This window comes from Ctenocephalides felis, unplaced genomic scaffold (genome assembly GCF_003426905.1).
Source record: "Ctenocephalides felis isolate EL2017-DRISC unplaced genomic scaffold, ASM342690v1 CF-g0.4_SCAFFOLD_00845, whole genome shotgun sequence".
NCBI classification, from domain to species: domain Eukaryota; kingdom Metazoa; phylum Arthropoda; class Insecta; order Siphonaptera; family Pulicidae; genus Ctenocephalides; species Ctenocephalides felis.
The window spans coordinates 13769970-13792546 of NW_020536999.1; the positions used below are offsets into that span (position 1 = coordinate 13769970).

General features: G+C 30.0%; 2 protein-coding genes across 2 annotated transcripts in view; one reads left to right on the forward strand and one right to left on the reverse strand.

Moving 5' to 3' along the window:
• LOC113378277 (ankyrin repeat domain-containing protein 54-like) overlaps positions 1–2834 on the forward strand; it is a 4668-nt gene extending 1834 nt beyond the window's left edge. Inside the window, exons 2-3 of the mRNA XM_026618807.1 lie at positions 723–843; positions 1112–2834. Coding sequence (XP_026474592.1) covers positions 723–843; positions 1112–1639 — 649 coding nt within the window. The 3' untranslated portion in view covers positions 1640–2834. The remainder of the gene's footprint in view (positions 1–722; positions 844–1111) is intronic.
• A 4968-nt stretch (positions 2835–7802) lies between these two features.
• On the reverse strand, positions 7803–15665 carry LOC113378288 (sphingosine kinase 2-like). The gene is made up of 7 exons (XM_026618820.1): positions 15631–15665; positions 15434–15533; positions 11721–11929; positions 11253–11392; positions 9575–9796; positions 8201–8395; positions 7803–8128 (listed from the first exon to the last, which is right to left on the reverse strand). Exons 1-7 carry the CDS (start codon positions 15663–15665, stop codon positions 7803–7805), a joined length of 1227 nt encoding a protein of 408 aa, XP_026474605.1.
• Between the last annotated feature and the right edge of the window lie 6912 nt (positions 15666–22577).

Genomic DNA, 22577 nt, shown 5'->3' on the forward strand with positions numbered 1-22577 from the left:
TCAATTTACTTCAAATTTGAATGGTAGCTGATGTTATGAGTCTAGATAATATTAGAATATGATATATAAAAAAAAATGTAATGTCTACATTATTATTGCCGAAAAGCAGGTGAGATGTGCCAGAAATTAAAATTGTGTAAGATACAGTCAACAGTATATGTTCGGCAGATGAAATTACATCATTCAGTTTAATAAATAATGCAACAAGTCCAAAATTGCATATTGCATTGTTTCTTGTGTCAAAAATTCATTTGTTTGGCATTAGATATGGAATATTTAGCAAATTGATCTTAGATTGAGAAGTGCTTATATGAACTAAATTTTACAAATTAATTCATCTAAAATTTGAACACAAACAATAATGTTTATTAAGTTATTAGTAAAGAAAATGTACTTTAGATCTTATAATTGCCAAAAAGCAACTAATATATCGTACGAGATTATGAAAATTATAGACTAAATTATTGAAGCAATTATTTTGTGTGGCAAAATAAAGTGTGATAATGTTCTTTTACCGCAAATACTATATTATTTTTTCTGAATTTCTTATACTGCCTATGCAAAGACCATAAATGAATCACAAAGACAGGACATCAAATAGGGTATTAAAAAGTATAGGATAGAATGTTAAAAAATTTGGAACTTTTGAATTGTAGACGTGGGTACAAAACAACGACTGTCGGGTCATCCAGTATATATATATATTATTTTTATTTTTGCAGATGCTTTCGTGGTCCAATCATTCTAGACCGTAGACAAAGAAGGCATACTTGTGTGTACGATTCTAAGACTTTGAGAGCAAGAAGACTAAGAAACGCTGTATCGCTGAACAACCTTGATTTGGTAATTTTTTTTTCATAACTCTCAATAATATTTATAGCCCATCACTATCGATACAATAAATTTCATAAATGAATAATCACTTGAACTTCTGTTTGATGTTAAAAATAGATTTGTTTCCTCTTTAATATAACAAGTTGTGCATGGCCCCCCTTAAGGCGAATTGCTGAACTTCCCGTACCAAAAATTAAATTTTTTGAAAAAGATAAAAAAAATTTTATAGGTAAGTAAGATGAAAGAATATTTCTAGACCTGAAGTCTTTTCCCCCAGGTCCGTCGCTTGCTCCAAACAGGAGTCAGCGCCAACAGCAGCGACAGCCAACGCAGAAGTCCTTTACATTTGGCCTCCTGCAAAGGCTACACACAGATGGTGAAGCTGCTCATCGAACACGGAGCAGACGCCAACATCAAAGACGACTTAGGAAACACTCCCCTACACTTAGCAGCCTGCACCAACAACATAGAAATCATCACCCTCCTCCTAGACGGGGGAGCTGATGTCTCATCCCTAGACAACTGCGGTAGAAATCCTTTACAGTTGGCTCAGAGCAAGCTGAGGCTGATCATAGAAATGAACAAGAAGAGGATCGAGCCTCCTGAGATGCAGAAATTGAAAGATCAAGTGCAACAGGTGGTCAGTATGTTGTTGACATTTCTGCAGAAGCAGAAGGACGCTCGAGTCGAATTGGACGATTTGAGTGATAAACTTAATAAGTTGAAAACTTCAGAAATTAATGATATTGATGGAGAGGTTTCGAAATTGTTGGACGACTTGCAAATCTTAGAGATAAAGAAGTAAGTTAAAATGTTAGTTTGTAAATGTTGATTATTTATAATCATGCAATAGATATAAAGATATATATTTAAGGTGAACATTTTTACTGAAGTTACTGATCCATGGGGACAGTTTTATTCAAGAGTCAGTGATAGACATTCTTTCAAGATATTAAAAATGTGTTATTAATGGGGCAATTATGCCGTAGCAGAGCTCATGAAATGGCGTTGTCATGGCAACGCATTCTTATGCTTGTTCATGGTATTGAAAATTATGAAAATGTCTATTTATTTGCCTATTATTTTACATATAAACAAGCAATAGAGAATGTTATGATAACTGCACCATTTAAAATTCTGTTATCATATGATTATTCCTTGCTTGTTCATATGTAAAATACACCTGTGCACACGGCAAATAGATAAACATTTTCATAATTTTTACTACCAAGAACAAGCAAAAAAAAAGCGTTGCTATGACAACGCTATTTTATGAGTTCTGTTACGGCAGAATTGCCCCATAAGTAATATCTTGGCATATAATGAGATTACAGATTGATTATAACTGCCATGAGAAAAATCAGAAAAAAATCTTTCACAACCACTTTGAATATTATGGACTTTAAAGAAACTTAGAAAGTTGGTTTGCAAATTATGAGAGAGATGGACAGAGTACATGTTTACCATGAGCGAGCGAGACAGATAGTGTTGTCTCTGTTGGGGTCAAACATTTGATTTTATGATATTTTCATTTTTTAAGTCGTGTTTTTAATATGAAACTAACAAGTTTTGTACCATTTTACAATCCTGATTAAACACGCGAACTTTTAATATCACTTGCCAAGGCACTTAGTACATGGGACATTTCCCAAAAATGTAAAATTGGGTTTATAATGAAACTCTTGTTGACTTATTTGTTTCACTAATTTATTCCCTTATGATTTACATGTGCATAACTTAACTTATTTATTTAATTTATTATTGTTTATTTTATTTATTTATTTAACTGGTTTTGCGAGTTACGCGGGTACTTTCTTATGTCCTTTCTTATTGACGCTTAAACTTGTACTGAAAATTATACCTAATATTTTGGGTTAATATTTTTTATTGCCCTGTATGGAGCAAACAGCTTTGTGCTTGTGCGTTGTTGCATTTTTTGTACATTGAATTTTAAAATTTTTGAATTCATAGTTTAACAAATAGTTTTTACTCTAGAAGACTTGGGCCAATTGTACCATTATTTTGGACTTTAGTTCTAAAAATGTTATATAAGGTTACAGTTCCTAAGTTTAAATGAACAAAAATAATACAAATCAAGCACGATAACCGAAAAATTGTCATGAAAGCTAGATAGAATTTTTTCTGATCTTTTTCATGATAGTTACAATCAATATTGTCAATTAATACTGCAAACTGGCTCTCATTTCAATACAGATAATTTAATATACAAGCAATAGTTTTATAATATTTGTATTTTTGTTGTAAACAAACGAGAAAAAAGTGCTCAATTAATTTCAAACAAACAAAAAAAAACAAATGAAAAACTATGAATATATTAAGACTTAAATATATTTATAAATTGATTATACTATTTAACTACTCAATAAAAGCATATATAAATATAAGTCACATTTGTTTTTGTCTCATTGATGTGTATATATATATATATATATATATATATATATATATATATATATACTGGCTGGCCCAGCAAACGTTGTATAGCCATAAAAAATTATTGCAGATAAAAAATAATTAATTGATTATGAATGTAGATTAGAAGTATGTGGTATAGTGAAAGTGTTAGCTATTAGTAACACAAATTATAAATGTATATGGTTTGCCCGCTACAATGCATGATACATATAAATGTTACTGGAACGCATTATTAGTCATTACAAGTGCCATTCTAATGTGAAACTTTTATTAACTTCCTGAAGGATAAGTTAATGTTTTCATCAAAAATTCCGATTCGCTATTTTTATGTAAAAAATGGTTTTTATATTTACAGCAAATTTTATTAAATTTTTAAGTTAGACACCTACACGTTTATTTTGTGATTTGAAAACGTAACAATAACGAAACCGTTACGTTTTTGCGCAATTTGGAAGCGTAACAAATTCAGTTTTTGAGGCGGAAATAGAAACGTCTGTGTGCCTCCTACGTTACGTAACCGCTATGTTTGACGTAACATCTGTTACGTTATATTAACGTTTTAATTACGTTTTGTGGTTTACTGTGAATTTATGACCCTAGACCAAAATGCTCCTTTAATATTAGTAAGAATCTTTCTTACCAATTACCATCCCGTACCGTCATTTCACCACTTCAACAGATTGTATTGATCTGTGTCTTGTGATTCAGTTTCAGTTTAAATTCTTATATAATAATATTATTGGTCTCTACCTTGGAAAGGATTCGAGACTCCAAAAATAACTTCATGCAATGTTTTATTCAAAACATTTTGGAGATATAAATATTAAACAAGAGTTGGAGAGATATCAGGACTAAGTACAGTAAGGCAGTACTATGAAGCGTGCGCTACAGTTTATTATCTTGTCGGAAGCTCCGACGCGCCAATGAAGATTTTGGAAACCAAATTACAAGTATTTTCAACTGTTTATTTCAAAAATAAAATTTTGGCTTTTGCTAAGAAATAATCGGTCCGATATCGAATTGATACGTCGTTCATTCATTTTTATAATTAAGGAAATTTCGTACTCTAAAAATGTGTTAAACGTATACTGTAATCAGTAGCTACATGCAAAAAACAGATTGTATACATTTTCTTGGCATAGATTCTGATTAGAATTTTATAGATTCAAGATTGTGGACTAAAACGTGAAAAAAAAACACTTATTCCAATTATAATAATTACAAAGAAACAGCTAGGCCGATAGTTACGCAATACTGATGAACTAGAACTTTTCGAGTTAAAATGAAAGGTTTTTAAATTTTTGACATCGGTTTAGGCGTTTTGGATAAAACGTCAATGGAAGGTCTATAATGCTCACAAAGCTCTATTTTGCACTTGAAATTCAACTTAAAAAAACATGAAATAATTTTTTTCATGATAGTTACCATCAATACTATCACCCCGTTTCGGCTTGACGTTGAGTTCTGGGACACCTTGTTCAATAACGTTTTTTTAAACTTCATAAAAATGAATCTAAATATAAATAAATTTGAACTCACTTGTGGTCAGAGGTCCAACTAAATCAAAACAAAAACTTTCCAATCCTAATGAACTTGCACAAATAACGCAATTCTTCATAGACACCATAATTTTCATGGACAACCTACTGAATTAACATCAACATATATAATTAAAATAAAATCAATCGTAATAATTAATTAATTAGTATCATAATTTGTTACCTTGCATTTTTATTTTTATTTTTTTTACTAGTGTCCTGAAGAAGTAACAATATTCGAATTTCTACACTAAAATTTCTGAAACTTCCTGAAAAATAGATAAATTACAAAATGCCTATTATTTGTTGCATATATTAGATATGTTTTATTATTTGTGTAAATAGTTAACAAGAAATTGCTTCAAGTACATATGTAAATACAAGATTACATTATATATTAATAATTACGCATATATATACAAACTTATGTATAAATAAAATTACCTAAATTAATCATAATTTAATTAACACAATCATTCTTAATTTTAATTAAAATGTCTGATTGGTACCGGTTTTGATAAATAATTTCCGTGTGATATATTATTGATATAAATATTTTTGTTAAAATGAATTAATCACAACCTCAAACAAAATGCACTTCTCACTAATGTCTTAGATTTCACAGCCCCCACGATTTTAAAAGCATTCAAATTGCGGTTTGCACATTCAAAAAACAAAAACTAATTAGAATAAAATATACTTATTTAGAAAAAAACTGTATTTAACTCCGTAAAATTTTCCTATCTAAAAAAATTCCATTATACCAAATAGCTGGAGACCCACAAAAAATTAACTTAACATCCTTGGCACAACTATACGTCTATATTTTTTAATTTGAAGAAAATCCTACTCTATTAAAATTCTGATTGAATGTTTATCTATATTTTATAACAATTAGGCTAATAACAATTTATTAATTAATAACAAGGTAACAAGATAATTATCTTATCGACTAACACGAAAACAAACCAAATAAAATTTCCTCGTGTTGAGCATTGACTTGTGTTAAATTTTTAAATATAAAATGAATTGTTAATAATATTATTTTAGTGATGCTTAAACATAAAAGCTACCGAAAGCAAATTTCCATTATTACTTAGAAGTTATTTTTTTGGCAAGTTACGGATAACACCTAAAGTCTATTTTAAGTGAAATATTATTATGGCAGTTTCAATGTCTTTTGGGGAAATTGCCCCATTTATCTATATATTAAATTTGAAATGTATCATTATTTTTTTGCTACAACGTTGATATTAAAATTGCATTACCTACAATGTGATTTAAAATCTAAAATTTGTTAAAATTAATAAATGAAGCAAAATACTAGACAAACCGAATTAACTTATTGGATACAAATACGAAAGTAGGAGGAAACCACCATATAATGAAAGGACTTATTAATTATATAAATTTACTATCACTGATTTTAATGTTCTCAATTAAGGGATAACAGCACTATAAACTCAAAAAATATTTTTAATTTTTTAGGGAAAAATATTTCATACATCGACGTGTTTTATTTCTTGTATTTGCTGTGATGACGTCATTTTTGTAGATTTTTATATAATAATTTTTTATTTTGTTACTCAAAAATACCCTTAATACCTTATTTTCATATTATGAATTTAATACCTCCTTTGTCTAAAAAATGAAAAAAAAAAGTTTTTTCAAGCTGTTACCCCTTAATAAATTATTCTTATTATTAAAATTAGTATTGATCAAGTTAATAAATTATTATCAAATCCGGACATTTAAATAGATACTTCCATAATTTAATTAAACAATTAATTTAAATCCTTATAATTACGTTTAAGTACGTTTTAAATTATTACTATATATATTTAACAATATTAATAATTTTGAAAAAATACCTTGTCTATATACAATTCCATTTTAAAACCAGATTTCCGATTTACAATAATATTTTATAAATAAATTAATGGGGCAAGTCTGCCATAACAGAGCTCATAAAATAGCGTTGTCATGGTAATGCTCTCTTATGCTTGTTCTTGGTAATGAAAATTATGAAAATGAGTATTTTACATATAAACAAACAAGGAAGAATGTTATGATAAAAGAATTTTAGATGATGCAGTTATCGTAACATTCATTCTGGTCAACATAGATTGACAAACTAAACAAATAGTCGACGAAAAATTTGCATATCATAATAAAAGAATTTTATTTATTGATTTTTTTTATCGTTTTAAAAGTTTTAAAACCTTTTTATAGTACTGCTAGTTTTAGATGAGCAGAATGTGATGTTGTCTGTATTTTTATTATTATTTGAAGTAATTAATTATATATAAAAATTTATTTAAAATAATATAATGGTTTGTTTTATATCATTCATACAATATTGTATTATCTATATAAAATATATATATTCCTTGTATTCTCCCTTGCTTTGTTTATATGTAAAATAAGCCTGATCGCACAGCAAATAGATAAACATTTTCATGATTTTTAATACCAAGAACAAGCATAAGATAGCGTTGTCATGACAACGCTATTTTATGAGCTATATTATTGCCCCATGAATTGTTAATATATTTTAACTAACGCTGGATATTTCCACTTCTGGTTTAAATTTAATAACAATATCCTAGCTATGAATAAAGCTGATTGATATAAATTGACTGTTGAAGTCATTCCATTGATTATATAAGAATATTATAATCCTAATATTGAACGATAGACAAAATTGTTGGATGTGATAACTCATGCAAGGAAAATAAATATCAACTACAATCTAACAAATCCAACAAGTATAATAAATTATACTTATGTTATATTATAGATCAACTAATAACAAAAAAAAACGTAATTGAAAATCTTTAGCATTAGGTGAAATAATTCCTACTGATACCTCTACCAGTCAACTAAAGCACTGCACGAGTTACCAAATCCTTAAACCAATTATGTATACACCTGTCTTTCACCTTTGTTTTTACTTAATTACTCTAAGGACTCTTCGAGTCCATCCAAACCTCATCAAGGAACAACAATCCTCACCAAACCTGGAAACACTTCACCTTGAACAGGACCACAAGGCACACTCTCACCGTCTACGGTAACATGTCCCCTGGACACATCGTCAGGGGTGATTCTGAAAGCCGACACAGCCGTCATGCTGACGTAAGGATCCTGGGCATTTCCTGATTCGTTCAGGTTTGTGAAGTTCTTCCCATCGACGTGGGTTCCTGAACTCAAACCTAGAAGGAATGCCAGGAGTCTTTGGCGTGAGACTCCACCTTTGATGATTATTAGCCAAATTATGCCGTCGTCCAGGGTGGACTTGGGGGTACAGCAATCAGCACCTGGGTAAAATAATGATGAGAATTAAAATTGTGCCAGGATAAAATGGATTCAATTGTGATTTGAGGATTTACCGATGAATGTTTGGTAGTTAGCATGGACCATTACAAATTCTCCTTTCAAGGTAACCCACTCGTCTGGTACTTTTGCTGTAAGTGCTGGTATCCTGGATGCAGGTCCGTGCATCATGACAGATCCTTCACTTCCGCCTATGGTGCTATTGTCACCACAAAGAGTATCACCATCCACACTGTGGTAAGAAGAAACCCCTGCGGAAAAATCAACAAAATAAAAAATATAACTAGTGGTGTATGCCATCGTGCCTTAAGGCAAATTGCTGGAACTTCCCGTACACCCGTAATAATATATTCGAGGAATATTAAATGCTTTCAAATAGGTTTATTATATGTACTGTAACTTTCATTATTTTTGCTATCTTGTTATATCTGAGCAAATCAAATGTAAATCATAAATCAATTTATCTCCACAACATTAACAATCGTCATTTCATTTCGAATTCAATTTCACACAAATAGTTGCCTAAAAAAATTGAAAAAGTGTTCCCGTATAGTCACGGTCTAACCGCATTTGCAAATAATTCTGTGCGACATTTTCACTTATACTGTACTTAGCTTGGCGGCATTTTCACATTTTTCAATAGTTTTCACAAAATTGGAAAAGTGCTCCAATACATAAACAGTCTAAACGCACTTGGGTAAACATTTGTACCAGAGTGGCGCTTAGACTGTGCTTAGCCTGGGTAATTTTTTAAATTTTTAATCCAAAATTACAAAAATATTTTATGGAAAATAAAAAAAAGATGTAATAATTTTTTATCCTCAAAAGCAATTGTTTTGTCAATACAAGCAGAAAAGTTTTTAGATCATTCAAATCGGACGCTTAGTTCACTCAAAAACTGCCATTTTTTGCACATTTAGCTCTGTATCTTCGAAATGGCGGGACCTGTCTTTGCCAAAAACTAATCACCTCTTCTCCCAATCATTACAAATTGAATGTTTTTTAGATCATTCAAATCCGATACTCCGTTCTCTCAAAAACTCGATTTGTATTTTCTGCACTCTTTGCTCCGTATGTTCGTAACGGCTGGACCTGCCTTTGCCAAAAACTAATCAGCACATTTCCCTATCAATAGGGATCGAATGTTTTTTAAATCATTCAAATCGGTTGACGAAAAAATGCAGACACACAAAACACACACACACATCCATTTCTTCTGAGGTATGCCAAAATGTTCAGAAACCTTCAAAACGTCGAGAAATGCAAAAATTTTCATTTTCGATTTTCGGCCCATTACTAAACTACCCTACAGGAAGTTAATAAAATGGAACAAATTGTTAATCAACAATATACTGGTACTAAAGAGAAGTTTCAAACAATTGGCAACATTAGGAAAAAATTGGAAATTGAAATTGTCTATTAATCCTTACCCGCTGCCGAGTAGTAAGTACTCCTCCTGCTGGTAGTGGAATACCACGAATCCAGCCTCTGCCTGCCTTCCATGTAGCTGCCAGTTTCGCTGCTCCTTTGCTGCTGCTGAACACTGCCCTTTGGAGGCGGCGATTCAGTTTCTAGACTAATTGCATCTCCAAATCCTGAATCACATAAATCGCACGTGCCTGCTGAAGAACCACCACATGCTGCACAGGCACCTGATTAGAAAATAAAACTAGTTGGTATTGGTACTTTGCCTTGAGACAAGTTACATGAACTTCCCGATAATCGACTTAATCAATTAAAAATTAATTAATTTATGAGTGATTAAAAGTATTCCGACTGGATTTATTACACATCATTGAAAATGAACGAACACATTAAATCGGAGTATTTTCTAGCAAGCAAATTTTCAAAAATCAATAATTTTTATAATTGACCAGTTTTTTGTAGGACTTTCATTGTTTAGTATGTTCTTTAAGACCAAGTATTCCATCGTCATACCAAGTAAATATGATCTAATTTTAATTTTAACAATCGTCAAGAAAAAACGACTCATTTTCTCAAACTTCGATGAATTTTTAAAATTAAACTACTTGTAAGGCCGTAATATTTTAGTAAGTTCTATAAGACCATGATATATATCGCCAAAGAAAATCCATGAAAATCGGTTTAAATTTTTCTTTCAACAAAGAAAACGGCTCGGCCGATCTTTAAAAAAAACTAATTTTGAAAATCGTTTTTAATTTTTAAAAATTGGCTCGGTAGTATAAGCTTAAATATGGACGAAAAGTTTAACACTTTTCTTCAAATTACGGCAGATCGTCGCACAAAATTGACAAACGATAGTCCTCATTGAGATACATCAAATGCTTTTTAAATTACTGAAATCGGTTCAGGCGTTTTTGAGCAAACGTCGATAAAAGGTCGAATTTTGTAAATGCTAAAAAAACGATACTAATTTTTGCAAACTTTGGAGAATTTTTAAAATTAAATGACTTGTCGCATGGCCGTAATATTTTAGTATGATTTATGAGACTATGGTACCTACCGTCAAAAAAAAGCATAAAACCATCGAAAATTTTGTTGTAACACTTTATTACAAGAAAACGGCCCGGCCGATTTCTACCAAAAACTAATCAGCACGATTCACAACCAATATCTCTTGACCGGTATTTGAATTTTCAAAGTCGATTCACAATTACGGGCTAAAACGTGGTCAATTTTTTTCACTTTTCTGCTATTTACAAAGAAATGGCTTGGCCGATCGCCGCACAAAACTGACAAGCAATAGTCCTCATCGAGGTGCATCGAATGGCTTGTGAATTTTTGAAATCGGTCTAGCCGTTTTCGAGAAAACGTCGAATTTATGGCAAAAATTCTGTTTACACACACACACACACACACACATACTTTTTCCAAATTTGGTCTCATTCGATTCAGAATGGCTTGAAACGTCGAGAAAATATAAAATTAGCGAATCGGATTTTTTTATGATAACAAACTTCTTCTTCGGGAAGTTAATAAATTTAGTGTTTTATTTTATCGGTTGCTTCTGGCTAAAACTAAATTAGTTTGATATATGATAACGCGTTAATGGGAAACAAACAAGATTTGTGTTAAGGTCAATTTGACTAGTATGAGAAATTTCAGTTGATGTCATAATAAATTTACCTGCAGATGAATTCAAATCCAAAAATGACCAATCATTATGCGATTGCAAATTATCATCAGAATCATCAATTTTTAAATTCTGAGATATGCTGTGCGTTAAATTATTGGTCCTGTTTGAGTTAATGTATCTCTTGCTTTCACTAGAAAAGAAAAACAAAAATATTAATGAATATCGGGATTGAGGCAAAAATTCACACTTGTGTAAAAATAATGAAGATCTTAGAAAACAATACACGGCACTTCTCGTCTCTCATGACAATGAATATCTTTCACTAGAAATGTTTTACCATTGTCTTTGAGACACCTCAAAAGTGATAGTAGCCATTTCTAAATTTATTAATTAGACTAAATTGTTGTTCATGAAGCAATTTAGCTAATTATCGCATCTGTACCATACATTGTTTTAATACTACATTTTGTATGCATCATTATTTCTGGTGCAAAAAAAGAGAAAATGTATCATCTCACCTGTCTGATTCGTTCATCAGTCCTCTCTTCTCCAAAAGTTCTTTGGAGACAGGCAAATACGAAACTGTTCCTTTGTACGTCCTGAGAGTGGCCAATCTTAGAAGACTCCAAATGGTAAATCTTTGGGCTCCGATGGCCCTTAATCTCTCGCTTTCGATGTCGATATCCGCGAGAAGACCCCATCCAACTGACAGGAAGGAATACATAATCTGGAAATTAAGAACAAAATGTTTAAACAATATAATAGATAAATAAACTAGTAGTATATAGCATCGTGCCTTAAGGCAATTTGCTGAAACTTCCCGTACCGTATTGAAATATTCAAGGCATATTAAATGTTTTCAAATTTGTTATTATAAATACTGCAATGAATGCAACTTTCATTATTCATATTTCATAGACAAAAGATAAGAGCTTTTGATTCAGACGACATTCAAAAAACTTATTTGCTACTGTACAAGATGGCATTCAAGTAAAAGTAAATTCATCATATAACAATTTTCAAAATGTTTATTAGTAATATGGTACCACTCGTATAGTACATATTTATTAGTGTCAACCATTATACACATTTATATAATGACAAATTATAAATTATATATTTATAATAGCATTGAAAATGTGTATAATATTTAAAAACAATAATGTAATTAAAGTCATACTTCAAATATGACATGATCAGTTTGTCATTGTAATTAGCATTTAGAAATGAACCTTCATTAGAGAAATGAAGTAATTGCTGATTAATAAATTCTATAATATTTGTTCATACAGTGAATTGTGTTAAACAACGCCTAAACAAATATTATTTTCGCAACTTCACTCATTATCATATAATATTTATGTCTGAAGAACTTCATGTAATTAAAATTAACACAAATTCATTGACTGATGGTATTTTTTGTTTACTTTTTCGCTGGCGATATAATCTCATTCTATGAGCAACTATAAAATCTGTCTTGCCTAAAATATTTTCCAACTCAAAGATTTGTAGAAGCTATGAATAATATAGAAATTATTTCAATGAACTTACGTTGAGTACACGGCACAAATGTTTTATTTATTTTATTATTTTTATTATAATTATTTACGGGAAACAGGGTAAAATATTCTTCTGATTCAGGATTTTTTATTAATTCAAGATATAAATAAACAAGAAATAATGTTGTGATAACAAAATTGTAGATGTTGCAGTTATCATAACATTCTCCCTTGCTTTGTTTATATGTAAAATACGCCTGATCGCACAGCATGTAGATAGAAATTTTCATAATTTTCACTACCAAAAACAAGCATTTTAAGAATTGCCCCATAAATTTTGAAACAATTTTTTTACCAAAACGAGTGGACCTGCTTTGCCAAAAACTAATCAATACTTCTCCCCATCATTACAAATTGAATATTTTTTGGATCATTCAAATGTATCGCAGTCGAATTTCCTGCCTTACGTAATACCATAATCTTACTAATGGTACGTGTCATCTCTCTAAATTGCTAATTGAAGTGAATATTCAAATTTATTCCATAGTCGTTAGTTAGCTGGTTAGCTATTTAGCTGACTAGTCATTTTGTAGATATGTTAGAGTCATAGTCAATAATAGTGTTCTAGTACAGGATGGTGTAATTAACACGGTGCACGCGAATCCTTCCTGGCAGACAACTGGTCAGCAATTGGGATTTATGATGGCATGATTATGACATTACATCATCATCATGATCGAAATGACTTGTGGGCAATGTAATTGTAAATATTATGAAACATAGTGTATTATAATATATTTAATACACTATGTGGGTTTGGTTATTAGTACTGACCCCAGGGGTCTTAAGTTACAGATGTTATGTGCTTAGGATGACCTCTAATAATAAACAAGACTGCGATACATAAATTTGCCTAGTAAGATAATATAAATGTAGTTTTTTTAGAATCATGTACCTTTTCATTTATTAACTTCCCGCAGGGTAAGTTATTATAATCGTCCAAAAATCAGATTTTGAGAGAACCAAGCATCTGATTAGCATGATTCAAAAAACTATAAAAACGATTGCTTTCGAAATATTTTTTTATTAATTAAAAAAATTTTTTTTTTAATATCGAAAATAATTCAAATTTTATTTTTTTTCTGGCTAAAGTTTTAAAGCTCACTTATATATTTTACATAAATAATTTTAACTTTGCAATTCAGTTTATATAATTCTTATAAATGTCCTTCATTTTAAATTTGATTGATTAAGGTTTGTTTATTTACTTTTCTGTAAACATATATGAGTAACATTTTTTTTTTTTATATGAGTTACATTTATATTCAATTTTCCTATTCAATATTCCTCAAATAATTCATCAAGGTGCGGAAAGTAAAATATTGATAAAAATTGTAAAAAGTACGCGAGCGGCTAAGGCCAGACATCTATAACACCATTTTAATAATTTCCCTTTTTATCATCATTATTAATATAAATTATTTTTTTATCGTGGTCTTTAAACATTTTCACGCCATTCAGTTTGTCTTTTTTAAAAGCAATATTTTATCAACATAAAAAAACATGTCAAATGTTTTTTTCATATCACTATTCACAGTTTCCTAATTTGTAAAGATTCATTAATACAAAAACTTCCGTTACCGATTTTATACAAAAACTAATAAAGTACGTGCTCTTTAACCAGTAAAAATCTTAAACCAGATCCAATGTTTATTACATATTGATTAATATTCATAGTTTATTTCACATAATTTATGTAAATTAAATTATCATATATGAAGTAAAATATTTACGGTAGTTTTATTCCAAAGACACTAATTTAAGATTAATAAATAACAACAAGATGTTTATAGATCACCGTGATTACAAGGAAGTGAAATTCGATTGCAAAAGCAGTCGGTCGAGCCGCTTTTGTTTATTATTGTCTTGTCGAAATAGCACATCGAAATAGCCGGTGAAAATTCCAATTTAATTATTAATGTTATATAATGTCGTTAATGAATGTTGTATGAAGTGTCTGAGATAACTTCTTGAAGCCAATGGTAGATGAGAATAATTCTCTTCGAAGGCAACCTCTGAATCGTTTGACACCAAAATTAGAACCAATTTCATCAAAATGGTCTTCAATATTTTTTGTACGAAACCCACAACATTCAATTGCATACATAATTTTTACTAACATGATCTTGAACTCAAAATGACCGCTAAATTCCTTTCCCATATTTGCCTTAAAACTGAAAGCACAATCCACCAATCACCAAAAGTATTCACGAATATGCTTTTGTAATCGACTCAAACTCAATAATGAGTCCTCAAACATAACGAATATGTGTTAATTGCTAAAGACTACATTTCATGTAAAAATAACTAAATACCAAACAAAACACAAAATGCATCGTCTGATGCCAATTTTTGAATACTACGCGTTTTTTTTCATATACGAGACGGGTTCAAGGTTTCGGAATATTTAGGGAAAAAATCTAGGACGCAGAATCTATCAATGATGAATTGATTTTGATGTTTAATTAGTGATAATTAGTAGAATAATTGGAGTAATCAAGTATGTGAACAATGGAAGAGTAGCAAAGAATATGTTTGGTGTCCTTTGTTCTATTTGTTATTTTTAAATCAAACTGAGACTTTTTTAGAATACCCATACCAGATAAAACTGGTTCAACAATTAATATATATATATATATATATATATATATATTTATCTATGTATTTATTACCTTGTTTGTGGTTTCAACTCGTACCAGGTCCATTGGGGCGGAGCGCCCTTTTACTACGGCCAAAGCTGCGCCCAAAACCGGCTTGGGGCTGTACGGCTCACTGTGAACAAAGAAATACAGTAGATTTTAAACAATATTCATCATCTTGGTATTTTGCAACAATATTTCACACTTAGAATATTATTATGTTATATAACACGTCGATGTCAATAATTGCAACACTTTTTCCCATGTTGCAATGTGTTCGGCACTCGATTATTTTATAGCACCGCTCGGCGCTTCCGAAACATTGCAACATTTCGAGATTAGTCTTACTGAGGAATTTTAAAACAATAATAAGGTAAAAAAATGTTTTAATTTAATTTATCTCTTGTCCGATTGCTTTTATATATTTTTCTACGTTTTTACTTGCTATTTCAGGCCTGTGTAAAAGATCTGTTGATAGTACATTTTCTTACATTTCTTCAAATAACTTTATTCAAATAATATTATTTTAATTCTTATAATTAGTTTTCTTCAAATAACTTACGGAACGGCTAGACCTGCCTTCGCCAAAAACTAATCAGCACTGTCTCCTTATCAATACGAATCAAATGCTTTCTGAATTATTCAAACCGGTTGATCGGTGTTCCCGAAATCGTCAACGAAAATTTATATCCGCACACCCACACAAACATAATTTTTTTCTAAATATGCCAAAATAATCAGAAACCTTGGAAACGTAAAGATATATAAAAATTATCATTTTCGATTTTTTGGCGATTACTATAACTTACCCTAAGTGAAGTTAATAGCATCCCTTATAAAACAATTAATTAACGTATACATAAAAATTACTTTGAAGTATACCTAACTAAACAACAGAGCTCAAAACTAACAACGACCAAAAATATTTTGGATAAAATTGACAATGTGTAAGAATCTCATTGGGTACACATCTTTTGCTCTTTGCTTCAAAAGAGCATCCCTAAATATACCACATTTAACTTGTTTTTGAGATGACCATGTCAGATATTTAAACTCTATGTCAAAACAATCAAAAAATATTAAAAAATAAGTTAGTAAATAAATCCATTTAATCTGATCATTTTTTACTAACAAAACGTAGATATAACTGTAAATTAGCTATCGAAATGTGTGACTCGTAATATTATGCTAATTATGTGAGTCAGGCACAATTTACTCCTCCATTGTCATTAAAGTTCCTGGTAGTGCTAAAAAGCAGATGACATCATGAATGAAAATGAAAATGTCATATGATGATGATGATAGTTATAATTATGAACCGAAAGCAATGATCTTCAGCACGCAAAGTTTGGTATTGTGATTTGTCAAGTTCGTTTAATGGATCACATGATGAAATTGTATGTAAAAAATAAAGGTTCAATGTTGGAGGAATCTAATTGGAGACTTGAAAATTAACTATTTCAATCGCATGACAAATTTAGAGATATTTTCAATCAAATTTTTTGTATATTTATTTTTAACATCCATCGAACTTTTTATTTCCATATTATATAACAATCAGAGTTGTTTGCAGACCTTATGAGTGATATGGCTTACACATAATAATAATAATTTCACAGAAAGGAAAGAAAATAATAAATAAACAAAATGAAGTACACGACAATTGAATGAAATGAATAAAGAAAAAAAAAAAAATTAAAAAAAAAAAAATGTAGTAATTGCTTCTATGAGCAATTGACTATGGAAAACATTTTTTTTTATATCCATCGAACTTAAGTATTATGAGCTGTTGGGGTGACTTAGCTTTGAAATATTTTTCTTCGGCTCTACTGCTCTTTTTTGAGAAAAGCTTCTTAACTTTTTAATCTGCGAATCAATGGATATACAGGACCTCATCATTTGAAGATGCTTTAAAGTTTAGAGAAACAAACACTTAATATCAAGTTTCATAAAAACAAGACATAAAATTATTAATATTCCTTCATTGTATTTAGTATATTGGTTGTTTGTTATCTTTGAAAATTGTGATTTGTACATCTTATACATACATCTATATCTTATATATACATCTTATACATACATCCTATTGAACGACGTATCTTTTTATAATAGATAGCAACCCATTGTTATACGTCTATGATGGAATTTGTATAATTAGAATTTCTGATAAATTTTTTGTCGGCTATGGAAGGGCTATTGATTTGAAAACATATTGCTAACCATATTTTCAAATAAAACCCGATGTCACTATTGCTTGAAATCAGGCTGTTGGAAGCTGGTATCGAAACTGTAAGTTCTGATTTGAGCTCTAGCTATTGATGAGAAATTCCTAATATTTGAATTTTTCGAAAGATATCATAATAGGATGTCATGTTAGGATCATAAACTAATATGGGGAAATAGAAAACCATCCAAACCTACTAAGATTTGTTACTGAAGTATATCTCCTATAAACGTCTGATAATAGAGCTTTTCAAGGTTCAGATAGATTATATATTCAATCGAAAAATGAACTGAAATGAACGTTTCTTCAAAGCAATCGCGATACGTTAGCTGCGTAGAAAAAAAATATAGAAGTTTAATGACCATTTTTGACCACCAAATGGCTTTTTTTTACTTTTTTATTGGATCTCCAACAAAGCTAGACAAAAATTCCAAAAATTATACAGTTCTTTATGTCAATACCAATAAAATGTTTTTTGAATTATTCAAGTTGGACGTCCCGTTCTCTTAAAAAGTGATTTACCATTTTTGACACTTTTTGCTCCATATCTTCGGAACGGCTAGGCCTGCCCTTGCCAAAAACTAATCATCACGTCTCCTTATCAATAGGAATCGAATGTTTTTTGAATCATTCAAATCGGCTGATTCTTGCGCCCGAAATCGTGGACGAAAAATTTTATCCAAACATACACACACACATACATGCATTTATATTGAGGTATGCCAAAATATTCAGAAACCTTTGGCAAAATTTTCCATTTTCGATTTTTTGCGATTACTATAATTCACCCTACGGGAAGTTAAAAATAGAAAACCAACCAGACCCACCAAAATTTGTCACTGGTGAAATTCTCCTAAATGTCTGATAATATCATAGAATATCAAAGCTCAGATTGATTATACGATTATCGTATATCCAATCAAAAAAAATGAAAAAAATTTATAAGGTAAAAATAGTTAAATTTCTTAAAAAAAACTGTAAACACAAATATCTCCACCGCCCATCTCCTTGGATTCGCATCCATCTATCTATATCGTCCAGGTTCAAAAGTCAATCAATCTCCGAGACGTCGACGGCAGCAAAAATTAAATAGATTAATGCCATCTTATCTGTTCTGGTTTTATCAATAAACCTAATATGTACGTCATGGCAGAATCACTTTAGTTAATTTCAACATTAACATTAACATTATTCGCATACGGTTGCTTGTTATCTATGTACGTGATACAAGTAGCATTAGGTGTTGCCACAAATCAAAACAGCTCGTCAGGTGCCCCGTGATTACTTTGAGATAAGAATTAAAATAAAATAGATAAGCAGTTTTTTGTTTAATGTTTTTGGTGAACTGGTACATTGGCACCAGAAAGGAAAATTACAAGACAGCGGTGATGGTACTGTATTAAAGCCCTTTTACCATAAAAGGATACAAATGATTTTAGTTGATTCGATTTCGGTCTCTAACAAAGTGTTAAGAGGTTTCTGCGGGAAGGGAGGGTTTTGCAAAAAATCCCAAAATATCATGTGGTGGAGAGGGGTATAGTAAAATATAATGTGTATTTATTTTTTATCTGAGTTTAAAAAAATCCAAACAATTTGAAAAAAATGTTAAAAAAATTTACTAGATTTTATTTTTTCTCGTAACTTAAAATACACGCCATGTTTGGTGAGGGGAAGGGGTTAATTTTGAATATCACCCAGAATCAATAAAGGCGAGAGGAAGGGCAAAAATCCTTAAAAAATCGATCACGTGATTAATGGACGCCTCCTGAACTAGAGGAATATTGCAAATATTTTGGAATAAAATGCCCAAAACAAATACATAATTAAAATAAATTAGATTGCTTGAGAGTACTTAAAAATAGCACAGAAATATATTTTAACCCTTTCCACTCGGTAATTGCGAGAATAATATGTAATTTGCCGGCGGTATCCGGAAAGGGTTAAAACCCAAAAATCTCTGAAAATCCATTTTTTAACCATACAAATTCGTTAATCCTTTGAAATAGAAAGAAAATTGTATGCAAATATACATACACACACATGCCAATTTTTTCTAATCACCAAAGTATTCAAAATGTTAAATGATATAAATATTACAAATTATATTTTACCATTCGTGTATTTAATAATCCACCTTAAGTTAAAAGTAACTATAAATAAATTTCTATATGACTTTACGTTTCAGGACATTTTGGTATACCTTAGAAAAAACGAAAAAGTGTGTGTGTATGTATGTACAAATACAAATTTTCGTCGAATTTCAGGAACACAAATCAAGATGGAGAGTCGTGCTAGTTAGCTTTTGGCGAAGGTAGGTTTGCAACTTCGGAGATACGAGGCAAAAACTGGTAAAAATAAGAAAATAATACAAGTATATAGGTAGACAAGTAATTAGGTAAAAAAGTAAAAAAGAAATACGGTAGACAGGTAGGCAAGTTGGCAGCTAAACAGGTGAACAGATAGACAGGTAGATTATATTGATTAAATTAATAAATTGATTATTAATACATTTCGAGAAGTTCATGCAACTTGCCACAAGGCTAAATGAAACTTACATCTAGTTTTTTTTATTTTATACATCTATTTTTGCTAAAGTGAAAAGAAGGTCCAAAAATGTAAGAGTACGCCAATAATCATTAAAATCAATCAACATATTATTTTCAAATTTAATAATCTACTTCAAAAAAATTCCAAATAACTATTTATTAATTAGCTTGTGTCGTTGAAATATTTGTTATTTAAACAATTATTATCTACTATGTTTATTAAATCATAGATACGAGTAAATTTAATTATGATTATACACGGGGAATTTTCTAAATAGTTTTCAAACCGGTATCTACAATTTTATTTTCGTAATTATAATCTAATTGTAAATATTATTTATGCAAAATGCGTATATGTATATCATTCAAAATTACGTGTAATTTGTAAATAAATGCTCAGTAGCTATTTTAATGAACATGAATCTATGAAAAATGCTAAAAAACAGTTTAAAATAAATCGTTCTATTTAAATAAATAAAATTAAATTAAAGAATAAAAATGACTTACAACAATATGGATTTTTGTAAAATAGAGAAAATAAAATTAGCAATACTTTTGGCAACAAACTTCGGGACTAATAAATATTTATACTAGTGGGGTGGGTGGCATCGTGCCTTAAGGCAAATTGCTGGAACTTCCCGTACCGTAACGAAACGTTCGAGGAATATTGAATGTTTTCAAATAGATTATTATAAATATTGTATTATTGTCTAATATTTATAATAATTATATAAACTGAATTGCAGAGTTGAAATTATTTGTTTAAAGTATATTAGAACTATAGTCAGAATTAAAAATAAAATCTGAATTATTTTCGATATACAAAAAATTAAAAAAAAAAAAAAAAAAAAAAAAAAAAAAATGGTTCAAAATTTTTTTTTCCAAAATCAATTATTTTGTTAAGACAAGCAGAAAGTTTTTTGAATCAATTGAATCGGACGCTTAGTTCTCTCAAAAACTGCCATTTTTTGTACATTTAGCTCTGTATCTCCGAAATGGCTGGGCCTGCCTTTGCGAAAAACTAATTACCCTTTTTCCCAATCATTACTAATGGAATGTTTTTTAGATCATTCAAATCGGATGCTCCGTTCTCTCAAAAACTCGATTTCTATTTTCTGCACTCTTTGCTCCTTATCTCCGTAACTGCTGGACCTGTCTTTGCCAAAAACTAATCAGCTCTTCTCCTTATTAATAGGAATCGAATGTTTTTTAAACCATTCAAATCGGTTGATCCGTACGCCCGAAAACGTGGACGAAAATTTGTATCCATACATACATACACACACACACACACACACACACACACACACACACACACACACACATCCATTTTTTCTGAGGTATGCCAAAACGTTCAGAAACCTTCAAAACGTCGAGAAATGTAAAAAATTTCAATTCCGATTTTCTGCCCATTACAATAACTTACCCTACGGGAAGTTAATAACAAAGTAATATTATAAAACCGTTTTATATAACATTTTACAACGTCATAGTTCAAGGTATAATGCATTCAATACATAATATTATTATGAATTGCTCAATGTCACATAAAAACGCGCTTTTTCTCATAAAAACATTAAAATTTGCTCCGTCATTTATTATGAGGAATAAAAATTACATTTTATGTGTAACCATTATACATTATGCCATGATACCTGCGATGAATAAATCTTATTAAATTAGATGATTTGTAGAAAAATATAGAAAGACAGTTAAATGGCGGGAATAGCTCAGTCAGTAGCATGCCTGGCTCGCAAGCCGGGGATACTCGGTTCGAGTCCTGGCACTGACATAGAATTGTCATAGAAAATTGGATAGTATACGATATATAAAGATAGTATAAAATATGAAAAAATGTAGATATTGCTAAATACTCTAAGGTCTAAGCATTTTGCAAAGATGTTATATTTATATATAAGTGCGTATTAAGATTAATATTGCTTTTAATTGTTTTCTATAGTGTTCAATGACACAAATGATAAATTTACAGCCATGAGCATTTATTTATCATATCAAATTAAATTGATTAATTGTTGCTAATTAATAATAGTCTACAACTAGGTCAATTAGTACAGAGGATTAATTTTATCATACCAAGTTAATAAAATAGAAGTTGTTTTTTTGTTAAATTTATCAAACTAGTAGTTTATGTCATAGGTAATTTAATACTAGTGGAATTAAGATAAAAATTTGGACAAAATTCTAAATTAATTGATATTAAATTTTTCGAGTTTTCGAGAGAACAAACGTCCGATTTGAATTATTCAAAGAACTTTCTGCTTGTTTCAACAAAATAATTACTTTTAGAAAGAAAATTTTTTGTAAGGCTTAGTACTAAAGACTTGTACTTAGCCTTGATAAAATTGTTTGAAAAAATTATTTTGAAATTGACAGAAAATTAAAAAAT

What these genes read in the sequence shown, in the direction of transcription:
- LOC113378288 (XM_026618820.1), bottom strand. Translation starts at nt 15,665, where the DNA reads ATGGGAAAAAGTGTTGCAATTATTGACATCGACGT. An exon ending in GCAATTATTGACATCGACGT is followed by an intron (nt 15,534 to 15,630) that starts GTTATATAACAT and finishes CTTTGTTCACAG; the next exon opens with TGAGCCGTACAGCCCCAAGC. An exon ending in TACTTACTACTCGGCAGCGG is followed by an intron (nt 8,396 to 9,574) that starts GTAAGGATTAAT and finishes ATTTTTCCGCAG; the next exon opens with GGGTTTCTTCTTACCACAGT.